This window comes from Myotis brandtii, unplaced genomic scaffold (assembly GCF_000412655.1).
Source record: "Myotis brandtii unplaced genomic scaffold, ASM41265v1 scaffold423, whole genome shotgun sequence".
NCBI lineage: Eukaryota > Metazoa > Chordata > Mammalia > Chiroptera > Vespertilionidae > Myotis > Myotis brandtii.
In genome coordinates, this window is record NW_005366214.1 from 583601 (window position 1) to 596688 (window position 13088).

Below are 13088 nucleotides of genomic sequence, written 5' to 3' on the forward strand. Positions count from 1 at the left end.
TGCTCTGTGCATGACAGGGGGCGGCGCCCCAACTCCCCAATCAGCCCTGCTCTGAGCCCGACCAGGGGCTGCACCTAGGGATTGGGCCTGCCCTCTGCCACCCAGGAGCAGGCCTAAGCCAGCAGGTCATTATCTCCCGAGGGGTCCCAGACTGCGAGAGGGCACAGGCCGGGCTGAGGGACCCCCTCTTCCCCGGCGAGTGCACAAATTTTTGTGCACCGGGCCTCTAGTTTCTATTATAATAAGTAAACCAACAGACTACTGGAAGCCTGAAAATGAAGTTACCATAATTTTGTTTAGAATCACACCATAGAATCAATGATTTTAAGTCTTATTTATTTATTTATTTAAGAGTATGTTTATTAAAGCTGGGGACAGTAAAACAGAGGAAGATCTTAAGCTAGAAGAGGCAAGATCATAGCAACAGGAGGAGCCTAGCGGAGCTGCTCTGACCCTTTGGAAACATGAGGAAGGTCGAGCCTAGGCGAGGCTGCCTTGGCCTTTTGGAAGGAAAGTCACGGAGGCGAAAGAAGTGAGTCAGCTGGGCTTTATGGACTCAGGAAACAAGTTATAGAGGCAAAAGAAGGGCCCTTGGAGACAGGTTCAGGGGGTTAGTCCCGGTGAGTTGTCACTGCCCGCTGCTCCCCTGCTTACAAGTCTCCTGAGAACCCTTGGGCTTAGGAGAAAGAAAGCAAAAATACACGCCTGAGAAAAGAAGGTTGGGGGAAGGCATGGGCGTGCTCAAAAGAGAATGCACTTGTTTTTTTCTTTATCATCTGTAACTAAGTCCTTCTAAGAAAGCCTACCTTATACCACTGTGTTCTAATAAGTTTTAAAATAACTATGAAACCTTTCTTCTGTTATCTACTTCCATAAATTAAGAAATGAAACAAATATCTCTGCTAGATTAATAATATTCCTCAGAATTAGGAGAGAAAACACCTTACAACATATAAGCTAACATGCCACCAAAGTCCAATGAGTTTCTTTTTGGGAATAGTAAGACTCCTCAACCATTCTGAGCTCAGAGTCGGCTTGAGCCCCTTTGCTTGCTCCCACAGAAGCACTTTATGATCTCTAGATGCCCTGCTCTGAAATGCAGACCTGAAATAACATGGATGTTGCATATTATGATGGCTTAAATGGAGCAGCAGTGTGTGAATTATTTATTTGGTTCTTTACAAAACTGCTGTCCAGATATATTTATCTATCCATAAAATCAGACTGCTTGGTTGTATACAAGGATTTTGCATTTTGAAAACATTCCGCAGCTGTAGATTAATGACTCTACCAGCATTCCTAACAGCTAAATCACTGGGTTGGTTCCACATGTACTGGCAAAGGGCAGGCTGGGCACTTGGAAAGTTCCACGGCTTTTGAAAGGTCACCAAGCCTGAGAGGCATTGTTCTGCTCTGGATTCTGAGTTCCAGATTCTTTCCCTGTGTGTTGCTCTGAGTCACCTCTGTCTAAAGCAGTTAAATTCTTCACAAGCAGCCTAAGAAATTTTGTGGGGTTTCTTTTCCTGAGATATGAAATACTATTTTGGTTAAATCTGTTAAACTTTTTAATGCTTAGTTTTTTACTAGACACTTACAAACCTTTTAGCAAGAACTTTGTAAGCAGCCCTAACCAGTTTGGCTCAGTGGATAGAGCATCGGCCTGCGGACTCAAGGGTCCCAGGTTCGATTCCGGTCAAGGGCATGTACCTTGGTTGCAGGCACATCCCCAGTGGGGAGTGTGCAGGAGGCAGCTCATCAATGCTTCTCTCTCCTCGATGTTTCTAACTCTCTATCCCTCTCCCTTCCTCTCTGTAAAAAATCAATAAAATATATTAAAAAAAAAAAAGAACTTTGTAAGCACAAAAAAGCATACAAACAATATCTATGTCTGTACTGTCCAATATGGTATCCATGAAGCTACATGTGGCTAGAGAAAACTTACTGTGGTTAATCTAAATTGAGATATGTTGTAAGTATAAAATAGATACCAAATTTCAAAGACTTACCAAAAAAAAGTAAATTATTTCATCAATAACTACCTAATGTTGACTGTATATTATAATGATACTATTTTTGGGTCATTGGGTTCAATAAAATATATTAAAATTAATTTCACTTGTATGTTTTTACATTTTAAAAATATGGCTATTAGAGCCCTAGCCGGTTTGGCTCAGTGGATAGAGTGTCAGGCCTGGGGACCGAAGGGTCCCGGGTTCAATTCTGGTCAAGGGCACATTCCTGGATTGTAGGCTTGATCACCAGTGGGGGGCATGCAGGAGGCAGCTGACCAATGATTCTCTCTCATCATTGATGTTTCTATCTCTCTCTCCCTCTCTCTTCCTCTCTGAAATCAATAAAAATGTTTATTTTTATTTATTTAAAAATATAAAAATATGGCTACTAGAAACTTTTAATTACATATATGGCTCTAACTATATTTCTATTGGGCAGTTGTGATCTATATTATTTGAAATTTTTTTTTTTTTACCAGAATACCCATCTGAGTTATTCAGTGAACTTTAAAAACTGGTGAACTCCTCCCATGTAAAATGTTTTCGTTTACTACAAAGATTTAAAATTTTCCATCATCTCTTCACCACAGACAAAAGTTCATTTTAATACTGGCAAAACTCTAAAGCACATTACAAAATCCTACTTACACCATATAGCTTTTGGGCTTCTTTTCCAGTGAGCTTTTTTCCAAGTAATGAGATAAATAGTACAATAATGCCATGAGGAAATGATCAAGATTCTTATTCCTTTGGGAGATGAAAATAAAAGATATTAACACTAACATATTTCAAACCTAAGTTTCTCAAAAACATATATGAACACAGCATAATAAGTAGAAATACATGTCATCAGATCTATCATACAATTAATTTCCCATTTAAAATTCTATTAAATGTAAGAAATCTATTGAAGGTGTAAGAAATCTGATTTTTTCAAACAAGACTTTTTGGAAGGTCAGACATGAAATTATAATTCTGCTAATTGATAACTTAAATTGATGTTTTACTTTTCAATTATTTTTAAATTTAAAAAAATTTTTATTATACAAATAATATTTCCCATTGTTTAAAAAAGATACACAAATGTAGCAAGTAAAAAGTTCTCTCTTCTCCTCTTACCCCTCTGTCACCATCCTATTCAAGTTTGTTATGAATCCTTCCCTAACTTCCTACAACGAGCATGTCAAACTCAAAGGCTAACATGGGCCAAATAAACAAGGTTTAAGTTTATGTGGGCCGCAAAAAAACCAAAAGCTTCAATTTTCATAGAAACGTAGGTTTATTTCGATAGAGACATGCTCAATACAAAGGGCTGACATAAATGAGTAATCATTAACATAAAATAATAGAACATTTTAATAAAAATTAATATTTTTTTCTTGAACATTAACTTACCAGACACTGAATAACTGCACAAATTAATAAGCGTAACACAAATAGCAAATAAACCTATTTTTCTTGTTCTCCGAAAGCGAAATATTTCCTGTTGCGCACACCAAACAAGACAGTACAAGACTAATGACGTGGCAATCAGCTGCTAAAATATTCGCTGCTAGTATTAGTGGGGAGAAATGGTGCGCCTGCTCATACGGCGCGTAAGGGAAATGAATGCAACACGATTATAGTATCAGTCATTAGCGAACATTGTAGTTATTAATAATTACGTATAACAGGATAGTGTAAAAATTAAGTTACAAAATTTTTATTAAAACGTTTCTTACATACCATTATATTGGCTGGGCTGCAAAAATATTCAATGTGGGCTGCATACGGCCTATGGGCCATGAGTTTGACATGCTTGTTCTAAAGCATAAACAATCACATATATACCAATACAAATACATATGCATAAATATGCCTTAATATTTTTGTAACAGGATAATGCTATATACACAAATTTTTATAACTTGTTTTTGTCACTCGCATCTGTGTAGCAAGGACCTCTTTCCATAATACTATGTATAGATTTTCCTCGCTCTTTTATTTTTTTAATCTTTATTGTTGAAAGTATTACATAGGTCCTCCTTTTTCTCCCATTAACCTCTTCTAGCCTGTTCCCCCATCCTCACTCTTTTAAACAGCTGAATAAAGTATTCTACGTCTCATAATTTATGTAATTAGCTCTCTATTAATGGATATTTAGACATGCCCTGGGTGGGTGGCTCAGTTAGCTGGAATGTCATTCCATACGCCAAAAGGGTTGTGGGTTCCATTCCCAGTCAGGGCACATAGCTAGGTTGTGGGTTCAATGCCTGGTCAGGGCATGTACGAGAGGCAACCAATCAATGTTTCTCTCTCACACTGATGTTTCTCTTTCTCTCTCCCTTCCTCTCTCTCTAGAAATCAATGAGAAAGCATATCCTTTGGGGAGGATTAAAAAGATATGTATTACAGACATCACTGCAGTGATTTTCCAAGTAACCATATCTCTGGGTAACTAGCTAGGTGAAATTGCTAGGGCATACTATATATGCATATTAAAGTTTCACAAATCTTGCTCTCCAAAAAGATTGCACTAATTTACAATCCTTTCTCATTTTCTTTTATACTAGAAGTCGCTGTTTTCTTTCTAAATAATCTTACAAGACTTTTACTGCCTCCTTTCCAACCCCAAATGGGAATGTTTTCCTTAACTATATCTTGAGAGCAGGATGAAGGTGAGCATTGCAGACTTTTCACAGGATATTAATAACTACCTGTCTTGGGTTGGGTCCTCCTGGAAACCAACCCTGAGACAGAAAGATCTGAGAGTAAGTAGTTTACTTGGGCAGAGATCTCAGGAAACATCAGCATATTCATCTACCGATATGCTCTCTGCATCCCTTGCCCTGGGACTTTATTGTGGGCTCCTGTGACTTCTGGCATCCTCTCTTTGGCCTGGTTCCTGAGAGGATGGCATACATAGAGCCAGCCCCATGGCCTTTCTCCAAAAATCAGATTTGTCATCATTTATCAGATATAATTACTTTACAATAAAGGATAAAAGATCTAAAATGTCTCACAAGCATTACATACCTCATAAATGCTGAAAAAGAACAGAGCCGCTGCATCTCACTCTCTTGTAGCAAAAGCAAAGCAACAACTAAAAAAAAAAAAAGATGGACAATTGAAAGAACAACAAAGAGCTGCCTTAGAGGTTCACACCGGATAAGACGTAAGGATGAGGAAGCAGTTACTCACATTTAACATCATTCAGTGTAACGTTGCCCTGCTGACCTCGTTTCTCTAAGGCTTGAGGTGACTTAGCCTCTCTTGAAGCAAGTCTTTTGTCTGTCAACCTGTTTTAGAATATAACAGTCTCTAGTAGTGCTTTGAAAGGTTTTAGTTGATTTTAATCTATCCTGAGGTACATGAGGCTTTTACTATAAAGTAACAAGAGCCTAAGTCTCATGCTTTGGTTTTGTTGAAGGTAAGAACATTTTCAGATTTTAAAAAAGCTAAAAATTGCCCAGCCAATGTGGCTCAATGGTTGAGTGTCAACCCATGAACCAGGAGGTCACAGTTCAATTCCTGGTCAGGCATATGCCAGGTTGCAGGCTCCATCGCCAGTAGGGGGCATGCAGGAGGCAGCCAATCAATGATTCTCATTATTGCTGTTTCTATCTCTCCCTCCCTTCCTCTCTCTGAAATCAATAAAAACATATTTTTTAAAATAAAATAAAAAGCTAAAAATTTGCCAATAGGCAAATTATCACAGGGATACATTTATAGGGATTTGTAACTCCCACCATAACTGTGAAATAGTGCATGCTCTTTCCTTGCTGGGTATTTGCGTTTCGGTGTAGAAGGGGAATCACATTTTCTTCAGGTTTGTAAAGGCCTAACCCTCTGCGGAGAGGTGCCATCGTGGTTGGGAAATTCGGATACCTGTCTGAAGCATCAATTTCAGCAAAGTGAACTGCTTTGCCTCGCCTTCCTTTTTCCTTGGGTTCTATACTGGCAGGTGCAAAACTGTGATAGAAACGAGAAAATTAGGAACTTACCCTTTTCCCAGGGAAAAAATAATCGTATCATGACCACAGCTTATGTAACCTTAGGACTAGGGTATGTTATGAGTGGGCCTAAAGGGAATTTGAGGCACTGCAGTACTCAACTTATGCATTTACATATGGAACAATCATCTAGAAAAAGATTACAATTTCAATCTTTATATTCAGCCTCTACGTATCCGCAGCTTCAAAATACTGTAATACACAAAACATTTCCATATGAAAATGTAGTAACTTCACAAGAAACGAAGCTCATGATAAGTTTGGAAGAATGCTTTAATTTATTGAGTACCCTTTTCTTAGTCTCATCTCTACAATTCAAAGTTTCTTGCCTTACTAGTTTGCTTGAGATAATTTGAGGCTAGAGAGCCCTAAAATAAAAAATTTTGAAAGAGTACATTTGGGACTATCATGTAGATCAAGCCTATGAACTAAGTCAAACAAACTTAGAATTATAAAATCAAAACTTTGGAGTTAGAGGACATCAAAAAGGTCATCTAGTACATGGCTGGCACTGATGGAGAGGTCAGAGAAGGTGACCCAAGTCTTATGGTTTGAAATGTGTGGCAGGAAGTGCCTGCCCTTAGCCAATAGTTGGCATTTACTGCTAAATCTCTAGTCATTCTCTGACCTCTGGACATGCCTTCCCCACTTCACACTTGTCCCGAGTTGCTTGTCACCTGACGGAAGTCATTCTCTAGCTCCCCGATGAAATAGATTTCTTTGTGAGGGCCCTGCCTAGCTCAAAAGGCAGCCTCTGCTCTCAGTGCTGTTGGAATCACTAAAAAAATCACTAGTAAGAATTTGTTTTCGTCCTTTGAACTGTACCTCTGATTGACTCCTAAACCACAGGCTGAGGTAGTTCTGTATCCTCCTACGGCCTCCGCACACAGCCTCCCCCTCAGCCTGACAACCCATTTAGAATCTGGTCCTTTCACAACTGCATTTTGTCCATGTGTTTTCCTAATATCACACAATAATCATGTTGTTTCCCTTTGCCCTGAAATAAATGAGAAAAAAAAATCGTATTTTCCCTGTAGAACCCGCCACTAAAATGCAGAGGGCTGGCCCACTCTTGGCTTCCATAGGAGTTAGAGCTCGTCAGTGATGAGTGAGTAGTCTTCTCTTAGGCCATAATGACAAACAAGAGCAGTTCAAGGCTGCTGGAGGTGTAGTTTCCTCTGCTGTATGTCCTCAGAGGAGTCAATGACTTTGGCAAAGACTCATATAGGCTGCTGGTTCTCTCCCAGCTGGGAGTAGGGGCACTTGAGACAAGAGGGATAGGAGTGCTGACACTGTGTCAGAGAGAAGCATGCCTCATGGGCCAGCCTAGATGTGGCCTGTGAGTGAAGGTATTCCCTCTTTAACGAATAAGAAATGGGCATGCATGCTGACGAATTATGCAACGCCATCATCTATTCCTCACAAGGCATAATTATTTCATTTTATAGGTGAGAGACTGATATTAGCAGGACTAAGTAACTTGACAAATGATACTCACCTAGTAAGCAGGAGAGCTAGGAACTGAACCCAGGTCTCCCTGCAAACCACTCTTTACTGTCTCTTCCTTGACTGCCTGTTAAGAAATAAAGACCACTCTTTCCCTGCCTGTTACTGTGTGTCCATTTCTTGCATGGAGGCTACGGGTATCCTGTTGTATTCTGATAGGTATCTTCCTCAGGGTACAATCTGAAAAGGTAAGGCAAGATCTGCCTGTGAAGAGGGTGCTAGGTCTTCTCTGAAGGGTAAGATTTCCAGAGTCATTCATCCAGGAAAGAGGCCAGGAAATGCAAAGTGGGGAAGAGGATGGGGGTCCTCTTCTGATTTGAACTTGAGAATACCTAGAAGTCTGCAAACTCTTGTTGGCTAGCAGGTGTAAAAGGTGGCCTGCCCATGTGGAAGGAGGCTAACACCAGATAGAATGTGAATGCCCCTTAGATCAAGCTGTTACTTTGCAAGGCAAATTATCTGGATTCACGAAACTCCAAATTTTCCTCCTCGCTTCTGGTTGCTCTTTTTTAAGTCTCCGAAAGCCTCCTTTCCCAGTTATGTCCCCTGAATGAGGGCCTATCTCAGGGTTCCATTTGGTTACTCCCTTCAATTCCTCTGAGTAATTTCATCTACTCAATACCAATAACTCACAAATTTATATTTACGGTTCAGATCTTTCTGCAGACATATAACCTGATACATCTCCCTATTGCACACCTTTGCTTGGGCATCCTACAGACACCTCAAGCTCAGCAGGTCCAAACTGAACTCATTCCCCTTTAACTTGTATTCACTATTGCTATTTCCCCCATCTCAGCGAAGTGCCACCACCTGCCCAGGTGTCCAAGGTAGAAAATGTGTCATCCTTAATTCCTCTATCATTCTTAAGCCCTCACAGTCCACTAATCATTCAATTCTTCAATATCTTTTCAATTTCTCTACTTCCCTCTCTTCCCTCTGCTACCATCTTAATTTTAGCCAGCATCATCTATCAACTAAGTTTCTGCAATTGCTTTTTTTTTCAATCCTCACCTGAGGATTTTTAAAAAATTGACTTTTAGAGAGAATGAAAGGGAGAGAGACATCTATATGAGAGAGACACATGGATTGGTTGCCTCCCACATGAGCCCTAACTGTGGAGCTGGGGATCCTGCAACCCAGGTACGTGCCCTTGACCAGGAATGGAACCCGAGATCCTTTGGTGCTCAAACCAGTGCTTTGACTACTGAGCACACCAGTCAGGGCAATTGCTTCCTTTTCTAATTTTCTTTAATTTTTAAAATTTTTCTACTGATTTTATTGAGGAAGGGAGAGGGAGAGAGAAACAGATGTGAAACATCAATTGGTTGCCTCCTGTACAAGCCCTGACTAGAGATGAAACCCGAAACCTGGACATGTGCCCTGACGGGGAATGGAACTAGCAACCTTTCAGTGTATGGGATGATGTTCAACCAGCTGAGCCACGCTGGCTGGGCTGCAATTGCTTCTTAATTGATCTCCCTGCCTCCAGTCTTGTCTCCCTCCAAACTATTTTCCATGCTGCAGGCAGAATCATTTTCCTAAGATGTGGTTCTAATCACAGGCTACTTCCCTGCTTAAAACCCTTTGATGGCTCCCCTGAATCCTATGAATAAATTTCAACTTCTTCAGCCTGGTATGCAAGACCTTTCCTGATCTTGCCTTGGTCTCCTCTATCTCTTAACACTTGGAACTCTCTACCCAGCCTGCTGAACTGCCTGCAGTCCCAAACATGCCCTATGCCCTCTCAAGAATGGGCTTTTGCACGTGTTCCTTCTGCCTAGAATGCACTCTCCTCCTCCCCAACCCTATCTTCCTTTGCCTTGTCAACTCCTGCCCCTTCTTAGACCTTGGCTTGGCTAGCCCCTCCCCCAGGAAGCCTTCCCTGTGTTCTTGGCTTCAGGAAATGGTCCCAGTCCCCACTTGGGTACTGGGTCAGGGTACTTGGGTGAACGTGGCTTTCCTCTGCCCTAGCCCAGACCACGGTGGCAGTGGTAGCAGTCACTGGTGAAGGAGCCCCAAGAGGAGCAGCAACCTCAGGGAAGAGTCAGGGTCAGCAGCAGTGCCAACAAAAGCTCCTCCTTCTAAGGGCAGCCTGGAAGAGTTTGGTTTATTGTCAGCAAGGAGAGCAGCACAGATGTCCCTCCTGCACATTCAAATTCCCAGGCTTTTTTGTATTACCTCCTTCCAACCAGTGGAAAAACTGCTTCTGTCTTTTCCAAGATAACCTGTGATCTTGATCCTATTCCTACCTTCCTTCTTTTCTCCTCCATTTCTTCTTTCTCCCCCCAAAAAACAACAAACAAACAAATGTCCTACCTTAAATACAAAACCAACAAAAATCCCCTATCCTTAGTACTGGACCTTCTAAAGGGCTTACCATCTCTTTCTTTCCTTTTTCACTAGTAAACATACTGATAAGAGTACTCAATTTTTTTTACGCTGAAACCGGTTTGGCTCAGTGGATAGAGCATCAGCTGCCTCGGCTGGTGTGGCTCATTGATTAGATGCCATCCTGCCTCCTGCACTGAGAGACAGAGAGGTTGCTGGTCCCATTCCAGTCAGGGCAGACAAGGTTGTGGACTTGATTCCCAGTTGAGGGCATGTGGGAGCCCTGGAAGGCAGCCTATTGATGTTATACCTCCCATCCATGTTTCTCTCCTCTCCCTTCCTCTCTAAAAATCAATCAACTATTCTTTTAAAAATAAAAGAGTACTCGTCCTAACCGGTTTGGCTCAGTGGATAGAGCCTCGGCCTGCAGACTCAAGGGTCCCAGGTTCGATTCCGGTCAAAGCCATGTACCTTGGTTGCGGGCATATCCCCAGGAGGGAGTGTGCAGGAGGCAGCTGATCGATGTTTCTCTCTCATTGATGTTTCTAACTCTCTAGCCCTCTCCCTTCCTCTCTGTAAAAAATCAATAAAATATATTTTAAAAAATAAAAATAAAAGAGTACTCTATTTTTGCTAGTTTCTCATCTTTATCCCAGATTCTCACATTTAATTTCTCTCCATATCTAGTTTCCACCCTATTGCCTTCCTGAAAATGTTGCTCACCTAGGTCCTTAGCAATCCCTAACTTGTTAAATCCAAAGAAAGTCCTCTTTTTAGTATTTGCCCCACCCTGAGTTCTCTTTAGCATCTAACATTGCTGACCAGCTCTCCACTCCAATCCCTCTTAGAAAATTTTCTTTTGCCTTTGAAGGCCTGTGTGACTCAGGGTTTTTCCTTTGATTCATCTAATCCAGCGGTTCTCAACCTGTGGGTTGCGATCCCTTTGGCGGTCGAACGACCCTTTCACAGGGGTCACCTAAGACCATCCTGCATATCAGATATTTACATTACAATTCATAACAGTAGCAACATTACAGTTATGAAGTAGCAACGAAAATAATTTTATGGTTGGGTCACAACATGAGGAACTGTATTTAAAGGGCCAGAAGGTTGAGAACCACTGATAATCTTTCTTCCTCTTTGGCTAGCTCTAGAGCAGTGGTTCTCAACCTTCTGGCCCTTTAAATACAGTTCCTCATGTATATTCTTCAAAATTAGTGGAAATCAATCAAGCTATTTTCAAGTAATAATTTGGTAATAAATGAAAAGGAACTTTCATTTATGAATATGAATATATAATTTATTAGTAGGCTTGTATGGAAAATAAGATAAATTAGTTTTTAAAAATAATACTAATTCTGCCCTAGCCAGTTTGGCTCAGTGGATAGAGTGTCAGCCTGTGGACTGAAGGATCCTGTGGACTGAAGGATCCTGGGTTCGACTCTAGTCAATGCATGCAACTCGATTGCAGGCTCCATCTCTGATGCCGGTCAGGGCGCATGTAGGAGACAACAAATCGATGTGTCTCTCACATCAATGCCTGCCTCCCTCTCTCTCTCTCTCTTTCTCTCTCTCTCCCTCCCTCCCTCCCTTCCACTCTCTCTAAAATTCAATGGAAGAATATCCTCAGATGAGGATTAATTTAAAAAAATTTAAAAAACTAATTCTTATATGAGAGTTAGTTTTAAAATACTACAAATTTATTTCATTTATAAAGAAGGTAAGTAAGTAAAAAGTATGGCCCACATTTTCATCATAGAAGAGAGGATTGAGATGGCCTTTTAATATATATGAAGTTTGCCCAGCCAGGGTGGCTCAGAGGTTGAGTGTCAACCTATGAACCAGGAGGTCCCTGATTCCTGGTCAGGGCACATGCCCTAGTTGTGAGCTCGATTCCCAGTAAGGGGTGTGCAGGAGGCAGCCAACCAATGCTTCTCTCTCATCGTTGATGTTTCTTTCTTCCCCTCCCTGCTTCTCTGAAATCAATAAAAATATACATTAAAATAAATAAATATATGAAGTTTGAAACAAAATGTTGGCACTTAAATATTTATATCTACATGTACTTGTGCTTTAAAAATGTATTTTGTCTGTTTAATCCCAAAGCTATCTTGCTGTCTTTCTCATTGTCTATCTCACACTCACTGAGTATGATGTTTCAGGAGCTACTCAACAAAATTTTCTGAGATATCTGAGAACAAAAACTGAAATCACTGCTTTGGAAATGACTGATTACTCAAGTCCTAAAATAAATACTCAATGAAATATAAACTTTTGATTATGATTCTAATGTACTGTTTAGCCTTTAAATTGTTTAATTAACATTAAATATAATGTAACTATAAATTACATCTGCTTAGCCAACTCCTTTCCTGGCCTCCAGCCTCATTTGTCCAACAGTTTAAAACACGTATCCATGTGAACATGTCATAGCACCCTCAAACACATCACAATTTTACCTTTCAGTCTGTGTGTGGGTATTGGGCAATCCCAGCCACCCAATTACTCAAACCAGATATCCGGGGGTCAATCTAAATACCTAATTCTCCCTCTCCCTTCACACCCAGGTACCACATTCTATCAATTCTATCCAAATATCTTTGAAATATTTCTTAGTCCTGCACCGTCTCTTTATTGCTACCTACATGGACTTAGTCCTGACTGTTTCTACCTGTGTAACTATTTGTAATCTTCCTACGACTAACCTTCTAATTGATCCCCTGCCTCTCGTCTTCCTGTGCTTGAAACTAGTTGATTTATTGAAAAATAAATATTTGGTGAATGTCTATTTTGTGAAGTTCTGTAAATGGCTCCACGGTCAGGAAGATGACTCAAACAGTTCCTATCATTGAACGGGTTTACATTGGTGGGATTTCAGCAGGTATTTATTTTACTCTCTATACCCCTTTGTATTGTTTGAATTTTTTTTTTTACTCCAAGCACATGTAATTTTTATAAAGGCTATAATAAAATTTTATTAAAATTTACCTTCTGAATTCAAGACTTTTGGTTTCATCTCTCCAGTACCACATGCCTAATCGTAATCCCATCTGTTGTAAAATGAAATGATTGCAGCAAAAATAATTAAAAGTTCAGTTTACAATCCACATGTCCCAATCAGCATTTCACAGTAATTCCCATTAGTTGCTCTACGGAGAATCTTACAGTGTGTGTGTGTGTGTGTGTGTGTGTGTCTGTGTGTGTGTGTCTGTGTGTGTGTGTCTGTGTGTGTCTGTGTGTCTGTGTG

At 40.4% G+C, this 13088-nt stretch overlaps 1 protein-coding gene across 3 annotated transcripts in view; it reads right to left on the reverse strand.

Moving 5' to 3' along the window:
- PPP1R36 (protein phosphatase 1, regulatory subunit 36) overlaps window positions 1–12966 on the reverse strand; it is a 23364-nt gene extending 10398 nt beyond the window's left edge. The window contains exons 1-5 of one of the 3 annotated variants that reach the window (XM_014545922.1): window positions 12830–12966; window positions 5880–5963; window positions 5193–5290; window positions 5028–5037; window positions 2661–2759 (exon numbers count right to left, since the gene is read on the reverse strand). In XM_014545922.1, coding sequence (XP_014401408.1) covers window positions 2661–2759; window positions 5028–5037; window positions 5193–5290; window positions 5880–5963; window positions 12830–12891 — 353 coding nt within the window. In that variant the 5' untranslated portion in view covers window positions 12892–12966. Of the gene's footprint in view, window positions 1–2660; window positions 2760–5027; window positions 5095–5192; window positions 5291–5879; window positions 5964–12829 lie in introns of all 3 variants that reach the window. The other 2 variants (XM_014545921.1, XM_014545923.1) reach the window with 2 other exon arrangements.
- Between the last annotated feature and the right edge of the window lie 122 nt (window positions 12967–13088).